At 44.5% G+C, this 19,920-nt stretch overlaps 1 protein-coding gene across 1 annotated transcript in view; it reads left to right on the top strand.

Annotated features, from left to right (window-relative positions):
* Window positions 1–13,699, top strand: part of ubald1a (UBA-like domain containing 1a) — a 31,186-nt gene extending 17,487 nt beyond the window's left edge. The window contains exon 3 of the mRNA XM_014179674.2: window positions 11,712–13,699. Coding sequence (XP_014035149.1) covers window positions 11,712–12,038 — 327 coding nt within the window. The 3' untranslated portion in view covers window positions 12,039–13,699. The remainder of the gene's footprint in view (window positions 1–11,711) is intronic.
* The last annotated feature ends 6,221 nt before the right edge of the window (window positions 13,700–19,920 follow it).

The raw sequence follows: 19,920 nt of genomic DNA, 5'->3' as shown, positions 1-19,920 counted from the left end.
GTGGGGGCAGCAGAAGACCGATCCACTCCTGCATATGATCATAAGCAGTATGATTGTCAGAGCACAGTGAGAGCTGCAGTGTGTGAACAAAGAACACTGCAAATGTGCTGCATAGTAGAACTGAGCACTCCTACTTTAAACATTTAACAGATATAGTACTCTCCTCTCCCCCTCCCCTCTCTTTTCTCTCTCTCATTCCGACCATTCAGACACTGTTGCCAGTCTGTGTATCATCATGTCTTATCAGGTTGTCTGTCGTTTTACGGTGGTACACAGAGACTCATCAATTATTCCATTACCTACCATATAATTACATTAACTACCATAATATTATATGAACTACAGGACGTCCTAGTCACCTAGCCCTAAGGGTTCCTGATAGTCAGAGGAAGCATCCCAATAGTCTAAAGTTAATTCTATTGCTTATCTCCGTTCCTGTAATTGCACTGACCTGAAAGGACTGGACAGGTGAAAGCAGTGCTGATGAAGGAGAGGAGACAAGAAGCAGAAGCTACTCTGTTGAGAAGATGCATCACCCACTCAAACAGACCATCCTGCTTCAGTCAATGTCTCTGTCACAACTAGAGGTCGGCTGATTAATCGGAATGGCCGATTAATTAGGGCCGATTTCAAGTTTTCATAACAATCGGTAATCGGCATTTTTGGACATCGATCTTGGTGGATTACATTGCACTCCACGAGGAGACTGCATGGCAGGCTGACTACCTGTTATGCGAGTACTGCGTGGCAGGCTGACTACGTGTTATGCGAGTGCAGCAAGGAGCCAAGGTAAGGTGCTAGCTAGCACTAAACGTATCTTATAAAAAACAATCAATCTTAACATAATCACTAGTTAACTGCACACGGTTGATGATATTACTAGTTTATCAAGCTTGTCCTGCGTTGCATATAATCAATGCGGTGCCTGTTAATTTATCATTGAAGCACAGCTTACTTTGCCAAACAGGTGATTTAACAAGCGCATTCGCGAAAAAAGCACTGTCGTTGCACCAATGTGTACCTAACCAGAAACATCAACGCCTTTCTTAAAATCAATAGACAAGTATATATTTTTAAACCTGCATATTTTGTTAATATTGCCTGCTAACATGAATTTCTTTTAACTAGGGAAATTGTGTCACTTCTCTTGCGTTCTGTGCAACAGAGTCAGGGTATATGCAGCAGTTTGTGAAGACCATTTCTTCCTAACAAAGACATCCATATTGACCATATTAATGACCTAAGGCTCGTATTTCGGTGTTATTATATTATAGTTAAGTCTATGATTTGATAGAGCAGTCTGACAGAGCAGTGGTAGGCAGCAGCAGGCTCGTAAGCATTCATTCAAACAGCACTTTACTGCGTTTGCCAGCAGCTCTTCGCAGTGCTTCAAGCATTGTGCTGTTTATGACTTCAAGCCTATCAACTCCCGAGATTAGGCTGGCAATACTAAAGTACCTATTAGAACATCCAATAGTCAAAGGTATATGAAATACAAATGGTATAGAGAGAAATAGTCCTATAATATCTACAACCTAAAATTTCTTAACTGGGAATATTGAAGACTCATGTTAAAAGGAACCACCAGCTTTCATATGTTCTCATGTTCTGAGCAAGGAACTTAAACGTTAGCTTTTTTACATGGCACATATATTGCACTTTTACTTTCTTCTCCAAAACGTTGTTTTTGCATTATTTAAACCAAATTGAACATGTTTCATTATTTATTTGAGACTAAATTGATTTTATTGATGTATTAAGTTAAACTAAGTGTTCATTGTTCATTCAGTATTGTTGTAATTGTCATTATTACAAATATATATATATAAAAACCGGCCGATTAATCGGTATCAGCGTTGAAAAATCATAGTCGGTCGACCTCTAGTCACAACACAGGGCAATGACTCTTTATTGGACAGAATGGAATTTGAAAACAATCCTGCACCATTCTCCATTATGCTGCTACACATTCCACCGCTTATTGCCAGGCTCTCGCAAAGAGGTGTTTGAATATTTGTTTAATTGTTTATTGAGCGAGGGACGTCATTGGACAGGGATTCATGCCGTGTTACAGTGCTAATCGGAACTACGAAACTCAGAAATGTCCTGATTGAACATTGCAAGTGTAAAACTACAACCAATTGAAAGTGGCACGTGTAAAAGTACAACCATTTAGCAAGTTGGAAATGTCAGAGATTCCTAGTTCCAACTAGCATGTGAACACGGCATTGCTCCCGAGTGGCGCAGCGGTCTAAGGCACTGCATCTCAGTGCTAGAGGCGTCACTACAGACCCTGGTTCGACAAAGCTCTCCCTCGCCCTCCATTTGTTACGTTTGTCGATGGAAGGAGTGGACCAAGGTGCAGCGTGGTAAGCGTACATCTTTCTTTATTAGATGAACACCTAAACAAAACCAAAATAAATACAAAACGAAAATGTAACGTTCAGTAGGGCATACAGCACAGTACCAAAAACAAGATCCCACAAACAATGGTGGGAAAAAAGGCTGCCTAAGTATGATCCCCAATCAGAGACAACGATAGACAGCTCCTCTGATTGAGAACCATTACCGGCCAACAAAGAAATAGATAACATAGATTTCCCACCCTAGTCACACCCTGACCTAACCAAATAGAGAATAAAAGGGATCTCTAAGGTCAGGGCGTGACAGTACCCCCCCCACCCCCAAAGGTGCGGACTCCGGCCGCAAAATCTGACTCTATAGGGGAGGGTCCGGGTGGGCATCTAGCCTCGGTGGCGGCTCTGGTGCGGGACGTACACCCCGCTCCGCTCGCGGATCCGTCATCTTTGGTGGCGACTCTGGTGCGGGGATCGTCGCCGGAAGTGCCGGACCGTGGATCGTCGCCGGAGGAACCGGACCGTGGATCATCGCAGAAGGTTCCAGACTGGGAACCCCCGCTGGAGGCTCTGGACCGCCGACCGTTGCTGGATGCTCTGGACCGCCGACCATTGCTGGATGCTCTGGACCGCCGACCGTCGCTGGAGGCTCTGGACCACCGCTGCAGGCTCCGGACCCCCGACCGTCGCTGGAGGCTCCGGGCTATGGATCTTCACTGGAGGCTCCGGACCGTGGATCATCACTGGAGGCTTCGGACCGTGGATCATCACTGGAGGCTTCGGGCCGTGGACCGTCTAGGTCGGACCGTGACCTCGGAGGTTCCGCCGTGGAGGTTCGGACCGTGTTCGGACCGTGACCGTCTCAGGAGGTTCCGGACCGTGGACCATCCGGACCGTGACGTCTCAGGAGGTTCCCGGACCGTGACGTGAGTTCCGGACCGTGACCGTCTCAGGAGGTTCCCGGACCGTGACCGTCTCAGGAGGTTCCGGACCGTGGACCGTCTCAGGAGGTTCCCGGACCGTGGACCGTCTCAGGAGGTTCCCGGACCGTGGACCGTCTCAGGAGGTTCCCGGACCGTGGACCGTCTCAGGAGGTTCCCGGACCGTGGACCGTCTCAGGAGGTTCCCGGACCGTGGACCGTCTCAGGAGGTTCCCGGACCGTGACCGTCTGCCCGGACCGTGGACCGTCTCAGGAGGTTCCCGGACCGTGACCGTTAGAGGTTCCCGGACCGTGGACCGTCTCAGGAGGTTCCCGGACCGTGGACCGTCTCAGGAGGTTCCCGGACCGTGGACCGTCTCAGGAGGTTCCCGGACCGTGGACCGTCTCAGGAGGTTCCCGGACCGTGGACCGTCTCAGGAGGTTCCCGGACCGTGGACCGTCGCCGCAAGCTCTGGACTGGGAAGGCGCACTGGAGGCCTGGTGCGTGGAGCCGGGACAGGTGGCACCAGACTGGTAACACGCACCTCAGGTCGAGTGCGGGGAGCAGGCACAGGACGTACCTGACTGGGGACATGCACTTCAGGAAGAGTGCGAGGAGCAGGCACAGGACATACTGGGCTGTGGAGGCGCACTGGAGACCTGGTGCGTAGAACCGGTGCAGGATATACTGGACCATGGAGGCGCACTGGAGGTCTGGAGCATAGAGCTGGCACAACCTTCCTGGCTGGATACTCACTTTAGCCCGGCAATTGCGGGGCGCTGGCACAGGACGCACTGGGCTGTGAAGGCGCACAGTGCATAGAGCTGGCGCAGGATATCCTGGACCGAGGAGGCGCACTGGAGACCAGGAGCGCTGAGCCGGCACAACCCGTCCTGGCTGAATGCTCACTTTCGCACGGCAAGTGCGAGGAGCTGGCACAGAACGCACCAGGCTGTGGATGCGCACTAGAGACACATTGCGTATCTCCGCAAAACATGGTGCTTGACTGGTCCCACGCTCCTCACGGCGACTGTCTTGCTCCAGACACCAATGCATCCACTCTACCTCATCACCCCCCTCAACTATCTCACAATACTCCTCGCTCAGTCAATCCCAATATTCCTCCTCGCTCTCAGACTTGCCTCTCGGCTTCGCCGACCAACCCGGCTGCCTCTCGGGCTTCCGTCGTGGTCGTGAACTTCGGAGTCGCCGCTGATCCTCCTTCGCTGCCTCCGCCTGCATTCATGGCAGGGTCTTGTCCCCTGCCATAACTTCCTCCCATGTCCATGATGTCCTCCACTCCCTTTTCTCCCGGGCCCAGGATCCCTGGCCACGCTGCTTGGTCCTTTGGTGGTGGGATCTTCTGTTACGTTCGTCGATGGAAGGAGTGGACCAAGGTGCAACGTGGTAAGCATACATCTTTCTTTATTATATGAACACCTAAACAAATAGAAAACGTAACGTTCAGTAGGGCAAACGGCACAGTACCTAAAACAAGATCCCACAAACAATGGTGGGAAAAAAGGCTGCCTAAGTATGATCCCCAATCAGAGACAACAATAGACAGCTGCCTCTGATTGAGAACCATACCCAGCCAACAAAGGAATAAAAAACATAGATTTCCCACCCTAGTCACACCCTGATCTAACCAAATAGAGAATAAAAGGGATCTCTAAGGTCCGGGTGTGACCCCATTTGGCAAATCTGACCATAATTCTATCCTCCTAATTTCGGCTTAAAAGCAAAAACTAAAGCAGGAAGCACCAGTGACTCGGTCAATAAAAAAGGGGTCAGATGAAGCAGATGCTAAGCTACAAGACTGTTTTGCTAGCACAGATTGGAATATGTTACGGGATTCTTCCGTTGGCATTGAGGAGTACACCACATCAGTCACTGGCTTCATCAATAAGTGCATCGATGACGTCGTCCCCACTGTGACCGTACGTACATACAGTTGAAGTCAGAAGTTTACATACACTTAGGTTGGAGTCATTAAAACTCGTTTTTCAACCACTCCACAAATATCTTGTTAACAAACTATAGTTTTGGCAAGTCGGTTAGGACATCTACTTTGTGCATGACTCAAGTAATTTTTCCAACAATTGTTTACAGACAGATTATTTCACTTATAATTCACTGTATCACAATGCCAGTGGGTCAGAAGTTTACATACACTAAGTTGAATGTGCCTTTAAATAGCTTGGAAAATTTCAGAAAATTATGACATGGCTTTAGAAGCTTCTGACAGGCTAATTGACATAATTTGAGTCAATTGGAGGTGTACCTGTGGATGTATTTCAAGGCCTAACTTCAAACTCAGTGCCTCTTTGCTTGACATCATGAGAAAATCAAAAGAAATCAGCCAAGAACTCAGAAAAAAAAGCTAGTCCTCCACAATTCTGGTTCATCCTTGTGTAACATTTCAGCTTCCGTCCCTCTCCTCGCCCCAACCTGGGCTTGAACCAGGGACCCTCTGCACACCTCATCAACTGACACCCACAAAGCATCGTTACCCATCGCAGCACAGAACCCACAGCCCATGCAGAGCAAGGGGAACAACTACTTCAGGTCTCAGAGCGAGTGACGTCACCCGATTGAAACGCTATTAGCGCGCACCACCGCTAACTAACTAGCCATTTCACATCAGTTACACTTGGGAGCAATTTCCAAACGCCTGAAGGCACCACGTTCATCTGTACAAAGAATAGTACGCAAGTATAAACACCATGGGACCACGCAGCCGTCATACCGCTCAGGAAGGCGACGCATTCTGTCTCCTAGTGATGAACGTACTTTGGTGTGAAAAGAGCGAATCAATCCCAGAACAACAGCAAAGGACCTTGTGAAGATGCTGGAGGAAATAGGTACAAAAGTATCTATATCCACAGTAAAACTAGTCCTATATCGACATAACCTGGAAGACCGCTCAGCAAGGATGAAGCCACTGCTCCAAAACCGCCATTAAAAAGCCAGACTATGGTTTGCAACTGCACATGGGGACAAAGATCGTACTTTTTGGAGAAATGTCCTCTGGTCTGATGAAACAAAAATAGAACTGTTTGGCCATAATGACCATCGTTATGTTTGGAGGAAAAAGGGGAGGCTTGCAAGCTGAAGAACACCATCCCAACCGTGAAGCACGGGGGTGGCAGCATCATGTTATGGGGGTGCTTTGCTGCAGGAGGGACTGGTGCACTTTACAAAATAGATGGCATCATCAGGAGGAAGGAAAATTATCTGGATATATTGAAGCAACATATCAAGACATCAGTCAGGAAGTTAAAGCTTGGTCGCAAATGGGTCTTCCAAATGGACAATGACCCCAAGCATACTTCCAAAGTTGGCAAAAATGGCTTAAGGACAACAAAGTCAACAATGGCCAGTGTAGGTCGTCACTGTGAATAAGAATTTGTTCTTAACTGACTTGCCTAGTTAAATAAAGGTTAAATAAAATAAAAAATAAATAGCGGGAATGTGGGTGGAGGGAAATATAATGATGGTGAAAGGTGAAGTTACTCCTAGACACTGATCTATGGTCAGTTTGATGTTTTCCCCCTATTGATTGGCATTAGGATTCGGGGAGGGTAAGCTGATCCTAGGTCTGTGCCTAAGGGCAACTTCTATCCAGAGCTTTTTGGTTATCTAGTTAAACTCTAATGGATCTGCCTGCAGGTGGTGACATGAAACAGCTACCGGAAGGAGAGACGGAGACCTTTGTAACATGTGGTTGAATCAGCAGGGCTACAGCATTCATGTGACGTTTCAAGGCAGTGGGGTAACGTTTGAACCCCTCCAGTCTGTGAATGCAGGCTGGATAGTTGTAGGGAGGAATATCTGCTTCTCCTTACAAATTCAATACAAATTGCTCCCTGTAAACAGGGTTTTACTCAGGAATGTCGTCTGTCAGACTGGAAATGACTGCTCATCAGTCTTGCAAGGAGAAGCACAGAGAGAGCAGTGAGGAGTGAGCGACTGAGGCTTAAGCTTCACCAAAGTGGAGGGCTGGTTGGACAGACAGACGGGCATGTCTAGAGCGGTGCAGGGTGAAACTTCAGATAGGAGTCCACAGTAAACTGCACTCAGTAAACAGATCTGTAGAAAGTTAATGACAGATGTGTCTAAGCTTGCTCTAGTCCTATCCATCACCACCAGGTCTGTCTTCCTCATAGCAACGGACCATCTCCAAGGCAACGCCTCAGTGTTTGCAGTGTTTAGAACACACTCCTTCTAGAACAAATATTCACCAGTTCTCTAAATAATGAATGCTGCGGTCGCTAACATGCATTTCTCTTAGTTTAGGTAACATACATTTCCCCCTGATTTCCCTTACCGAAAAAACTGTCTTCTGAGGGGTTGGGTTAAATGTGGAAGACACATTTCTGTTGAATGCATTGTTATGCAGCTGACTAGGTATGTCCTTTCCCTTCCCCAAATGTGCATGCATGTGCTTTTCTCATTTTAAATGCACATGCCCCCAGTCGCCTCAGCCAATCGGATTTGATGCTTTGCCCGCACGCACTGTCCCAGCAGCCTTTGAAGTATTACCTGACTGTGTCCTTCACAGACAGACGCCTCCTAGTTTTAATCTGCTGCCAGCCTAATCAAGCTACTGTGGCTTTACAGCAGGCCCTAATGCTGCAGTCTGCACAGCCCTAGCCTGTGTGTGCTGCCTGGCTACCAGTGATATGTGGGAATAAACTGTACATATAGTTTCTCTGAGCATGTGCTTCATCTTAGGCTATATTGACATTGTTTGGGACTGCACCGAAAACATCTAGGCTAAGCCTGCTTCGTTTTTCATTGGATAAACAACAGCAGCACCTAGACAATGACTGCTAGGTTGAGGGCACAGAGACTAGACCTCTACAGTGTGCTGTCTACACTGAGAACAGATCATTTTCCCAATGGAGCAATACATAATCACTGTTTGTCCTGTTGTTTGCGTGCGTTAGAGCTGGGCGATATGGACAAAAATCCATATTGCGATAAATTGTCTGAATTGATGTGATAACGATAAATAGAATGATAAGTTTATAACATTAATGTGCATCACAGTTTTTTTCTAGTAATTTGATGGTTGTAGCAATCAATTGTCCCATTAACAATCATCCATGTTAGCAAACTTGTTTCCTTACAAACTTCACATTTCTCTAGTATAGGCTACTTATTGAAATAAAAAATATCAACAAAAGTAATCGGTATGGCTGGTGTCGTACATTTTTCGGTTCATCGTCCCAGCTCTAGTGTGTGTGTGTGTGTGTGTGTGTGTGTGTGTGTGTGTGTGTGTGTGTGTGTGTGTGTGTGTGTGTGTGTGTGTGTGTGTGTGTGTGTGTGTGTGTGTGTGTAGGACATTGGTGAGTGTGTGTGAGTGAGAAGGGCATATGTGAGCTCAGCAGTAAAACAATCTGGGGTGGTCCGTTTAACGGTGGCTGTGTTAGATATCTGAGTAGAGTAAATAAGGAGGAAGTAGAGGGGGTAACCATGAAGGACAGGAAGTTACCTCTCGCTGCAGGGTGTCTCTTTACACATAGGACAGGAAATAGACCGGAGACATGACACAGCACTTCCTGTTAGAGGGCAACAGAGACATGCTCACCCTTCATATCATGCCGCTTATTGGGGCTAAATCTGGATGCATACATGACACATTCTCAAAATGAGCATTCATCACGCGTTGGGCTTTTTTTACACTAGTTTTGTTCTTTGGACCTTGTTTACCTGCTGTTGGGAGTTAAAGGCTGTGTAATAATGGCTTGTTGTAGTTCCAGGCCTTTAGACAAACTTTTTCAGTTGATAGCACCAGCACATGATTTGGTCGCACCAATTTTTCACCGCTACTTGGCAATAATAACTGTCTCATAATGTACCTGCATTCCATACAGAACCAGGCTAATAATGACTAGCCATCTTTTTTAAATTAGCATGCCCTTGCAGGGCTTGACATTCAGGTAAATTTGGCAGTGGCACCCAGGGCCAGTGCCATCTGAAAGCTACTGGACCAAATGAAAATAATACTTGCCCGGGAAAGCGGATGATGCGTGCATAATTTAAATGTTATCTTTAATCTGAGTGCTGAGCAAGTAGCCTATAATGACCTACCTTCCATACACAAATAGTTACATTTTAACTTGACAATATCATAATTACATTGATTGCACAATCTCAAAAAGGGTGTTATTGTTAGCGTTTTTAAACAGACACTCTACAGTTGTAGAGCCCTTAAAATGTGTTTGATCTTTTCATAAATTCAGTTTTTGTAGTAACATTTTTCTAGGTTTATGAGGTATTCTGTCTCAAAATCACACTTTTTTTAATAGAAAAACTACAAAATCTGGATGTTCTAAATCCAAACAATGCTTAAGGAGATCACTTTTAAGGTTGTGAAACATTACAAAAGAAATGTGGAGTGTGTTGTTGCCCTTTAATTCAATTGTGCGCTTAGCTAGAGACCTTGTGTTTAGCTAGCGGTGTTTTTGTACTGTACAATGTGTGATGGCAGAGTTAGCAAAACAAATGCCCTGCGATTGATACAAATCATCATGATATCATTCTGCCCGGTAAGCAGGCCTACCTTGCCATCAAAATGTACTGTAATTGGGAAGTTCTTTTGAGAAAGCATTTAGAAATGTTCATTCAAACAGCGCATGATGACTGAATTGAGCGTCACAAAGATTTAACCAAGACTTCGGACTAAACTTTTTGAAAACCTGGTCTGCATGCCCATTGTTGCGTACCCATTGCTGTTTGAATAAATCTGCGAACCAAAAACAAACTTTACCAACAGAAAATATTTCACTGGCACCCCAGTTTTGAGCCCTCCTTCAGAAGTAGACAGTAGGTCTATGGGGCTGCCTGTGTAACAGCTTGTTGTTGTGGCCAGCTATAAACAGTAGGTCTATAATAATAGGCCTATCTATGTGGAGTAAAGGAAACTGGCCCTGGACCAACCAGGCCTCTTGGAGTGAGATCCTTTTTGTTTTTGCCTCAACACTTTGAGGAGTGTGTTCTGAAAAAAGTGTTTACGTCTACCTGACCTGGCTTCTGACCTGCAGGGAGGTGCTGGTTGGCTGCTCCATGTTGTTTTTGGCTGGATAGGGGTTTGTACTGTATATGGGGGAGTTCTTTCTGACATTGTTGTCCTCACCCACACCACCATCGTCACTGAAGGAGCTACTACCACAGATGGGACCGTGACAATCAGGTGATCTGCTAACATGATGTGAGGTCATGGAGGGTCACCTTGTTAATAGGGACATATAACACTAAATGAGTTTCCAATACCTTTCAGAGAGTATATTTATGTGATCAAAGCCATTCCCAGTGGTCTAACTGCACTAATGAAAAATAATATTAGCTTTGATGATGATCACAGAGAATATCCAGAACTCAGCCTGGAAAGCATGGGCTTACTTGAGAAATCTTGTAACAAATACATAACACGTTTCCATTCAAAAAACCAATTTATGCCTAGAGGTAAAACAAAATATTGGAACATGTTGGTTGATGCCTTACAAATACTGTATACCAAACAAACTTAAGGAAGTGCTCTTAAGATTTTACATAAGATATCACGTATCCATGTAATTCCATGTTGTCCAAATTTGTTGATGTTGATATGTGTTTTCTGTAAAATGGAAGGTGAAAATCTGACACACTAGGTTCTACTGTATGAGTGTAAGTCTGTGATAGATTTCTGGGAAAACCTTGCAGAACACATATTTAGCTTTTAGAAAACTACCCATGTTTTTGACATGAAGGTTATACTATGCTACTATTGTGATGACGACAAGACCATTGAAATTGTGATTTTTGTTTTTTTTATTCTTGTTGCCAAATACATAATCAATACACAAATGCACAATCAAAAATTCCAGAATTCTATACCAAAATGACAAATATTTGATTTAATTGAATCATCTAGTTAAGACATTATCCGTACTTAATAACAAAAATAATGACATCTTCTTGAATCATTGAGATCATGTATTTAAAGTGTGTTGTTTTTGCCTGTGTGTTTTGTTTTGTGTTAGACATGTTTGATTTAGTGATGTAAGTTGTTGATTGCTGATAATTTGTAGAATTAATATTTGTGCCGGATATTTGTAATGTGTACAGAAAAACAACACAAAAAACAAAGAGGAGGAACAGAGAGGAGGGGAGGAATGTCTTCAGGATCCTCCGGGAGAGAGAGGACAGGATCCCCCTATATTCCCCTCTCTGTTTTGGACTGACTTTATACAGGCTTCGATATACAGGCATCCTCGTCCTGGATGTAGTGATGGTGTGAAACAAACAGGATGCACGGCAGTGATGGTGTGAAACGTATAGTGATAAGTCTGATAATGATAGTTATATCACATTGTGATGTATATGGATGTGCTCTTCCATACGTCTTCTCTCCCCCTAACATCTCTCTCCATCTCTCTCCTCCAGATGTGCACCCCAGCCAACACACCGGCCACCCCGCCCAACTTCCCTGATGCCCTCACCATGTTCTCCCGACTCAAGGCCTCGGAGAGCTTCAACAGCAGCAGCCCCATGGCCTCCATGGCCACCTCTCCCCCTCCTCCACACGGTTGCTGGGGCGTGCCCCCACTCCCCATGAGCGGCCCACAGGGTCAGGGACTCTGGACTCAGGGGCAGCCCCCTTCGCAGCCCCCCTCCAACCCCGCAGTCTGGCCCACGGGGGTCACCGTTAACCAACACCAACATCCAGCCACCGAACAGAAGGCGAGTGTGGCCATGGAGGCCGAGAGATGAGGGGCCAGGACTAGACGTCCCTGGAGGGAGGAGAGGGGAGAGTGATGAGGAGAGAAAAGTGAAGGTGTGTCTCTTTCCAATTGAGGATGGTAGGGTGGAGACAGCTACACAAACCAAGAAAAACCAAGCAAGTACTAAACATGGACAATTCAAGAAGTGGAAACAATGCAAATAAGAAATCAAACATTTTTTTTGTTTTTTAACAAGCGCACACACTTAGTAATAAGAAAGAGAGCAACTGAAATCTTTGTTTAGAAAAAAATATTCTCTCAGTAAATGCATAGATAAGAGAAATGTATGGAACAAAAAATCTTCAAGCCCAAGGATTATACTTCTGATGTTTTCTGAGACAAGGACTTAAAAGGCAGCAACTGTTTCTGCTCTTTCTTTTCTTCTCTTCTTTTCATCTGTCCAAGTGTTTTTTCTGTACTGGGAACATGTTATAAAGTGTGTACTGCATGGAGAGAGAGGATCTGGCAGTGCAGTGTTTATACTCTACTCATCACCAACGTGTTTGTGTGCAGTGTGTAACCATCTCTCTCTCACACACACACAGCAGAGCAGAAGAAACAGCGACCTAGTTTTCATTACCCATCGTAAGGTGGGACTCTTACCTCACCTAGTCGTCACCTGACTTCTTTCAGCCTATCAGGGATTCTCAACTGTTTGACAGTGCAGGACATTTTTTTTAAACCAATTGTGATTTTTCAGCTCTGGTATTTGCTCATGTTGACGATGATATTGTTCACTGCTATAGCTTTTCTTTCCAACGAGGGGGGATGTTTTGCTATTAACCTGGTCTGGAAGATACAACTGTCCACTGCAAGGTTTCTGCAGATTTGGGTATTATATAAAAATCATGGTTTGATATATTATAGTTGAATATGTTTTTTTTCTTGGTGGGAGGATTTGCGAGTGGGCGGGATTTGTTTAGGTTGTGTTTAGGAAGAGCTGATCGGTGAGGGAAAAAAAAAATTATCTACAGAAAAAAAACAGACTACTATACTATCTGTAAAGCAGAACTTGCCACTTTGCATGATGTGCTCATAATGTATACTGTCTTTTGTAGCAAACATACATGAAACCGAGATGTGTTTCTGGCTGTGGGGTCAGGGGATAATACATTTGAACCTTTATTTTACTAGGCACGTCAGTTAAGAACAAATTGTTATTCACAATGACGGTCTACATGGTTGTATCCATTCCCTCTGGTATATCATTTGTATTGCAGCATTAAACAACTGGTTATCCCCTGTACTGTGATCCTGCCTATAGCAGGCTATGAAAGCCATTGATTCAAGGCAATATTAACATGCAGGGTCGGCCCCATTCAGTTCTGTTGTCATTGGGTTATTTAAATTGAATAAAGAATATAAAATAAAACCTAGCTAGAAATATTTTTTTCTTTTTTTAGAAAGAAAAACTAGGAATAACTTCTTTGGACAATATAATAATGATTATGAGTAAGCCATCTTTAAATTGACTAAAATAATGTTTCAGTTCATCCCTTATCCACCATTTTGTTTGAATCCGGGAGTCTCGGGATGGTTTCCCCCTGTATGACTGTATTGATATACCATTTCCACAATATTTGTGGACTACCTGATAATTAACTTATCATTTTTTGTGTTCCTAAATAAATATCGTATGTTGACCTTCAAGGTATGATGTATGTCTCTTTAGTTGTGACTGAATTTACTCTAGCCGTTAGCTGGTAGGTGAAAGAGAGATGGAGATATAGAGAAGAGAGGGGTAGAGAGAGATTGATATATACTGAACAAAAATATAAATGCAACAATTTCAAGATTTTACTGAGTTATAGTTCATATAAGGAAATCAGTCAATTTAAATAAATTCATTAGGCCCTAATCTATGGATTTCACATAACTGGGCAGCGGCGCAGCCATGGGTGGGCCTGGGAGGGTATATGCCCACCCACCGGGGAGTCAGGCCCAGCCAATCAGAATGAGTTTTTCCCCACAAAGAGGGATTTATTACAGACAGAAATACTCCTCAGTTTCATCAGCTGTTCAGGTGGCTGGTCTCAGACGATCCCACAGGTGAAGAAGCCGGATGTGGCGGTCCTGGGCTGGCATGGTTTGCGGTATTTAGTTCAGTTGGACGTACTGCCAAATTCTCTAAAACAACATTAGAGGCGGGTTATGGTAGAGAAATTAACATTAAATTATCTGGCAACAACTCTGGTAAACATTCCTGCAGTCAGCATGCCAATTGCACATTCTCTCAAAACTTGAGACATCTGTAGAATTGTGTTGTGTGACAAAAATGCACATTTTAGAGTGGCCTTTTATTGACCCCAGTACAAGGTGCACCTGTGTAATGATCATGCTGTTTAATCAGATTCTTGATATGCCACAGCTGTCAGGTGGATGGATTATCTTGGCAAAGGAGAAATGCTCACCAATGCATCTCCGGGGGCAAACTACCTGCCCTCCATGACACCTACAGCACCCAATGTCACAGAAAGGCCAAAAAGATCATCAAGGACATCAACCACCCGAGCCACTGCCCGTTCACACCGCTATCATCCAGAAGGCGAAGTCAGAACAGGTGCATCAAAGCTGGGACCGAGAGATTGAAAAACAGCTTCTATCTCAAGGCCATCAGACTGCTAAACAGCAATCACTAACTCAGAGAGGCTGCTGCCAACATCGAGACCCAATCACCTGCCACTTTAATAAGTGGATCACTAGTCACTTTATACAATACACTCTAAATAATGCCATTTTAATTTGTAAGTCGCTCTGGATAAGAGCGTCTGCTAAATGACGTAAATGTAAATATAATAATGTTTACATATCTTACATCACATGTATATATTGTATTTTATACCATCTATTGCACCTTTGCCATCGCTCATCCATATACTTACATGTACATATTCTCATTCCCCTCTTTAGATTTGTGTGTATTAGGTAGTTGTTGGGGATTGTTTGATTACTTGTTAGATATTACTGCACTGTTGGAACTAGAAGCAAAAGCATTTCGCTACGCTCGCGTTAACATCTGCTAACCATGTGTATGTGACAAATAACATTTGATTTGATACAAATTTGTGCACAGAATTTGAGAGAAATACGCTTTTTGTGCTTTTGGGACCAACACTTTACATGTTGCGTTTATAATTTTGTTCCGTATAGATAGAGAAAAGAGTTGAAGGAGAAAGAAAGGGAGAGTCAGCTTGGGTGAACTGAAATGTGTTAACAGTGACACAGAGAAGATGGATGAATCCTAATTATCACGCCTGGCTACTCAAGCGAGGAAAAGGAATTTAATCCACCAGACCAGTGTCAGACAGAAAGACTCCTAACTCCCGTTTAACCAGTAGGCTACCGTCGGTCTGCTTGTCCCTCAATACTGGTCTGACAACTATGCTGACTGGGCACTGATGACTATGTTTAGGCTCTCCTGCATGTGAGGTCATCAGGGCTGTGTGGAGGGGGAGGGGATGTGTGTGGACATGTGTAGGCTCTCTTGACAGACTGGTAACGTGCAAGATTAGGTTCTGGGCTCCGAGATTCATTTGTGTGAGTTTTTCTTCCTCACTACCACCTTATTAGAAAGAGCCACAGACACACCTACTGTAGCAACGCTGAGCTGTAAGTATTGGATGAGATACAACTGATCCAACAGATGAAAAAGGGAAGGTGTGGAGTTCGACAGAGAATAGATTAAAGAGTAGGAGAGAGAGCGTCATTTGATTTGATAGAGGGTTTGATCAAGAAGGCAGCCATCCCTCCTTTTACCTCCCAGAATAAAACACAAACAACAGCTGTTTCCAACACACACACACACACACACACGCGAGACGCACACTCATAAACAGACACACACAAACACATCCGTCCTATCGTCATAGTAACGGTGAGGTCACTGAGTTTTGAGTTTGTCCTCAGCTCACCGCTGCTTGCTTCACACTCCTCAGCAGGAAATGAGAGAGAGCGCCTTTGATTCCTGTGTGCCCTGCCCTTCCCAACCCAGCGTTGTGTGTGTGAGTGATTCAAAGCACTGCCAACTTGGCACTGGGCTGCGGCTCTGAGCCTGTGGGAGCAGGCATGGGACCCAGCCTGACTAACAGTACCCAGAGTATTCTGTCTCACCACACACACACACACACACACACACACACACACACACACACACACACACACACACACACACACACACACACACACACACACAGTTGTGTTTAGAGCACCACAGAACAGCACAGCCTGGTACAGTATGGTGCAGTGGAGGCAGTTGGCCAAAATACACTCACATGACAATGAGACCTGAAGACTTACATCAAGGCTTTAGCTCGGCGTGCTAACACAGTACTGAGTAACCCAGACCAGATCACCCAGGTTGGATACCTGTTTAGTTGGTTGCTATAGAAGAGTAGGCTATGGTGTAGATTTTCCATGACACAGCCAACCACATTACACAGCACAGTAGTACTGCTCACAGAAACTCAATACAGCATATCCAATGTTAGACTAAAACCTTATAGCAACGCTTACAGGAACATTGCATATAATCTAATAATGACAAAGTCAGTTTCATACATAGGCTTCTCTTATTCAGCGGGCAAACCATTTGCAAAGCCACCAATATTAGAAAGCAGCCTTTGAGTCCAACCACTCCAGTCAGGAATGCTGGACTTTAGTGTACGCTTTCACTGGTGCTGGCACTGGACCACACTGAGATAGCCGTTTCAGGCGCAAATTGCCCTTCACCACAGATCTAGGATCAGCCTACCCACCCCTAATCCTAGGGTGGGAAACGCAAAACTGACCTTGGTGTCTAGGGGTAATTTCATCATATGCTGAGTAGGCCAGCCAGGCAGGAGAGATAAAGGGAGACAAGAGGAGAGCAGGGGAGAGTATCAATCAAATCTATTTTATAAAGCCCTTTTTATATCAGCAGTTGTCACAAAGTGTTTAGACAGATACCCAGCCTAAAACCCCAAAAAGGCAAGCAATGCAAATGTAGAAGCACAGTGGCTAGAAAAAAACCTGGAGAGGAACCAGACTAGAAGAGGTGGTCAGTGCTCTTCTGGCTATGCCGGGTGGACAGGGGCGAAAATCTGATATCCACTTTGGAGGGGACAATTACATGAAATTTTCTCAAGAGCAATTCCTGAGGGGGACACCAAAAGTAGTGCTGTAACACATAGCCTACATTGTAATATGGTAAATGTATATTGAGGAACCAAAGAAATAAGGTGTTTGCCGTACTCCTAACTACCGGTACCCAAAACTACACAACTAATCACAACAGCAATACCATTGCCTTTAACAAATCTTAGTTCAGTCACCAGTTTAAGTTGAGAGTGGGGGTATCCATGGCATTTTCCAATTATGTTCCTATTTTACAAGTCAAAAAAAATTGAGAACCTTTCATAATGTTGCCAAACAAAGACTCAACAAACTTACCTGAGACTCCCTGTCTCTGCCAGTCTGTCCCTGCATATCTCTCCCCAACTCTGCTGTCTGTGTGCCATCTGTTGCCTGCTCTGCCTAATGACATCATTGTGAAACATTTCCATTAGAATTTCATTTCTTTCTTATGAACATTTTATCAACTAGTCTTTGAGATATTAGGCTACTAGGGTTCTTACTATGCGTTTTGGTGTATTGAAAAATACTCTGATGTCCGTCTTTTATTTTTCTGCCATTTTTCTACCTGGCTGGCTACACACACAGTGTGTAGGTTATTTACAGTAGGAGATGGGCTTCTATCATCTTCAATCATTCTATATGGGCTTCGATCTAAAAGGTAGCTAGCAAATGTGAAACGGATTAAAATGACAAGAGTTGACAGCTGTATGAGTTCACCATTTACACAACATATGCTGCAACCTTTTGTAATTTTAATAGTTTGTTTCATATTGGCTGGCTTCCAACAATAGCTGAATTTGCAAAGCTAGCGAGCACCAATTCAGTTTCAGTGGTGTTTGCTATAATCTTTGCTACCCGGGTTAAATAAAGGTGAAATAAAATAAATAAATAAAAGTTCCCTTGCGACAATTTAGCTTTTGCAACGAGACCATTAAATAATTTTAAGACAATGGTAGATGAGTGTGTAGTTCTGTTCAGTTTGGACTTCAGTTTATCGCTAACCTTATCACAGGGACTTTGAAGCACTAACTTACATCATCTGCATGCTGATTCCATCTTTGACGACGCCACATAAATGGAATAGGTACTAGCTAGCTTAATAGTTAATATTTGCGCGCTAGCTCTGCATATTCAGCTAGTGTGTGTGTGCGCGATTGACTGGATGAACCTCACGGCAGTTACGTAGCAAGCTAAGGAACTGGCAGTGGATCAAACCATTGTGAGACAAAGGGCGGGGGGATCGCAATCTTTTGAAACTTAAAAACGCGCTATTAAGTGTCTATAATCAGCACAATTGCTTTCATTGCGTATTATTAATATTATTTAAATTACATAGTTATGTTTCAGTGATATATTGGGGGGGACAAATCATATTTTTCCCAGGATGGGGGGGTCGTGTGTCCCCCGTCCCCCCCGGGATTTCCGCCCCTGCGGGTGGAGATTGTAAGAGTCCATGGCTATTAAGGCCAGATCATTCTTCAAGATGATCAAATGTTCATAGATGACCAGCAGGGTCAAATAATAATCAGTGTGTTTCTAGAGGGTGCAACCAGTCAGCCCCTCAGGAGTTAATGTCAGTTTGCTTTTCTTAACTGAGCATTCAGAGGTTCAGACAACAAGTGTGAGAGAGAGAAAGAGATACAATCTAGTAGAGGAGAGTAAAGGAGAGCAGGGGAGAGTAGAGGGCATGGTGGTATTGGGTGTGTTGGTAACCTGGCCCCTGAGTCTCTCCGGGTGAGGCTGAGGACGGTTGGTTCCTTAATAAATGTCCATGAGTTAGCAGGAAATGGGACAAAGGTTGCAATATGCTGGAAGGGAGGGGCAGGAGGGAAGGAGGGAAAGAGAGAAATAAGACAAAAGAAAGATTGTGAGTGTGTAAATAAGAGAGAAATTGACTGCGCGAGAGAGCGAGAGAGGGAGAGATTAATATAGATGGATCCATAGAAATCTATTACAACTCTCCGCTGGTCCATTCTAGTGTTTTATAGTGTTGAAACTCAGCCAGAGAGAAGACTACAGGGAGACATCTCTACTCACCTCACTGCCCTCACACTTATATACTCTCATGAACAGATATATAACTCATACACATTATAAGGTAGTACAATAGGTACAGTGCTTTATTATCCATGTTTGTTAGAGAGATGGACCTGTACATTTCACAGTGCAATGGCTATGTGCAATGTACTGTATGTAGCCTACCATGTGAATGAGATGCTCCATTTATTCTATACAGCAGCAGTATCAGTAGCTACAGTCAGCAGTAGCCTGTACTAACTGGCCTTGACATGCACCCTGTGAACCTACAGTAGCATGACAATACCCCATGCAGCTTCAGCCCTTCCATGGTCCACTTCCTAAGTGGGGCACAAAAGGCTGGTTTATTGTGGCTCTGTTCTGTGGCATGTCAGTACTGCCTGAGTAAACACACACACACACACAGAGAGTGAAGGCCTAGACCTATCTGAAGAAAATAAACTTGGCTCCTAAGACCGTCACGAACTTCCACATATGCACCATTGAGAGCATTCTGTTACGCTGTATCACCGCCTGCTACAGCAACTGCATCACCCGCAGCCGCAGGGCTCCCCAGAGGATGGTGCGGTCAGTCCAACGCATCATCGGAGGCACAGTGCCTGCCCTCCAGGACATCTACAGCACCCGGTGTCAGAGGAAGGCCAAGAAGATCATAAATGACCTTAGCCAGCCGACCAACGGCCTGTTCAGCTTGCTACAATCTAGAAGGCGGAGACAGTAAA

This window comes from Salmo salar, chromosome ssa28 (genome assembly GCF_905237065.1).
Source record: "Salmo salar chromosome ssa28, Ssal_v3.1, whole genome shotgun sequence".
NCBI lineage: Eukaryota > Metazoa > Chordata > Actinopteri > Salmoniformes > Salmonidae > Salmo > Salmo salar.
This window is presented reverse-complemented; position numbering and strand designations above follow the sequence as displayed.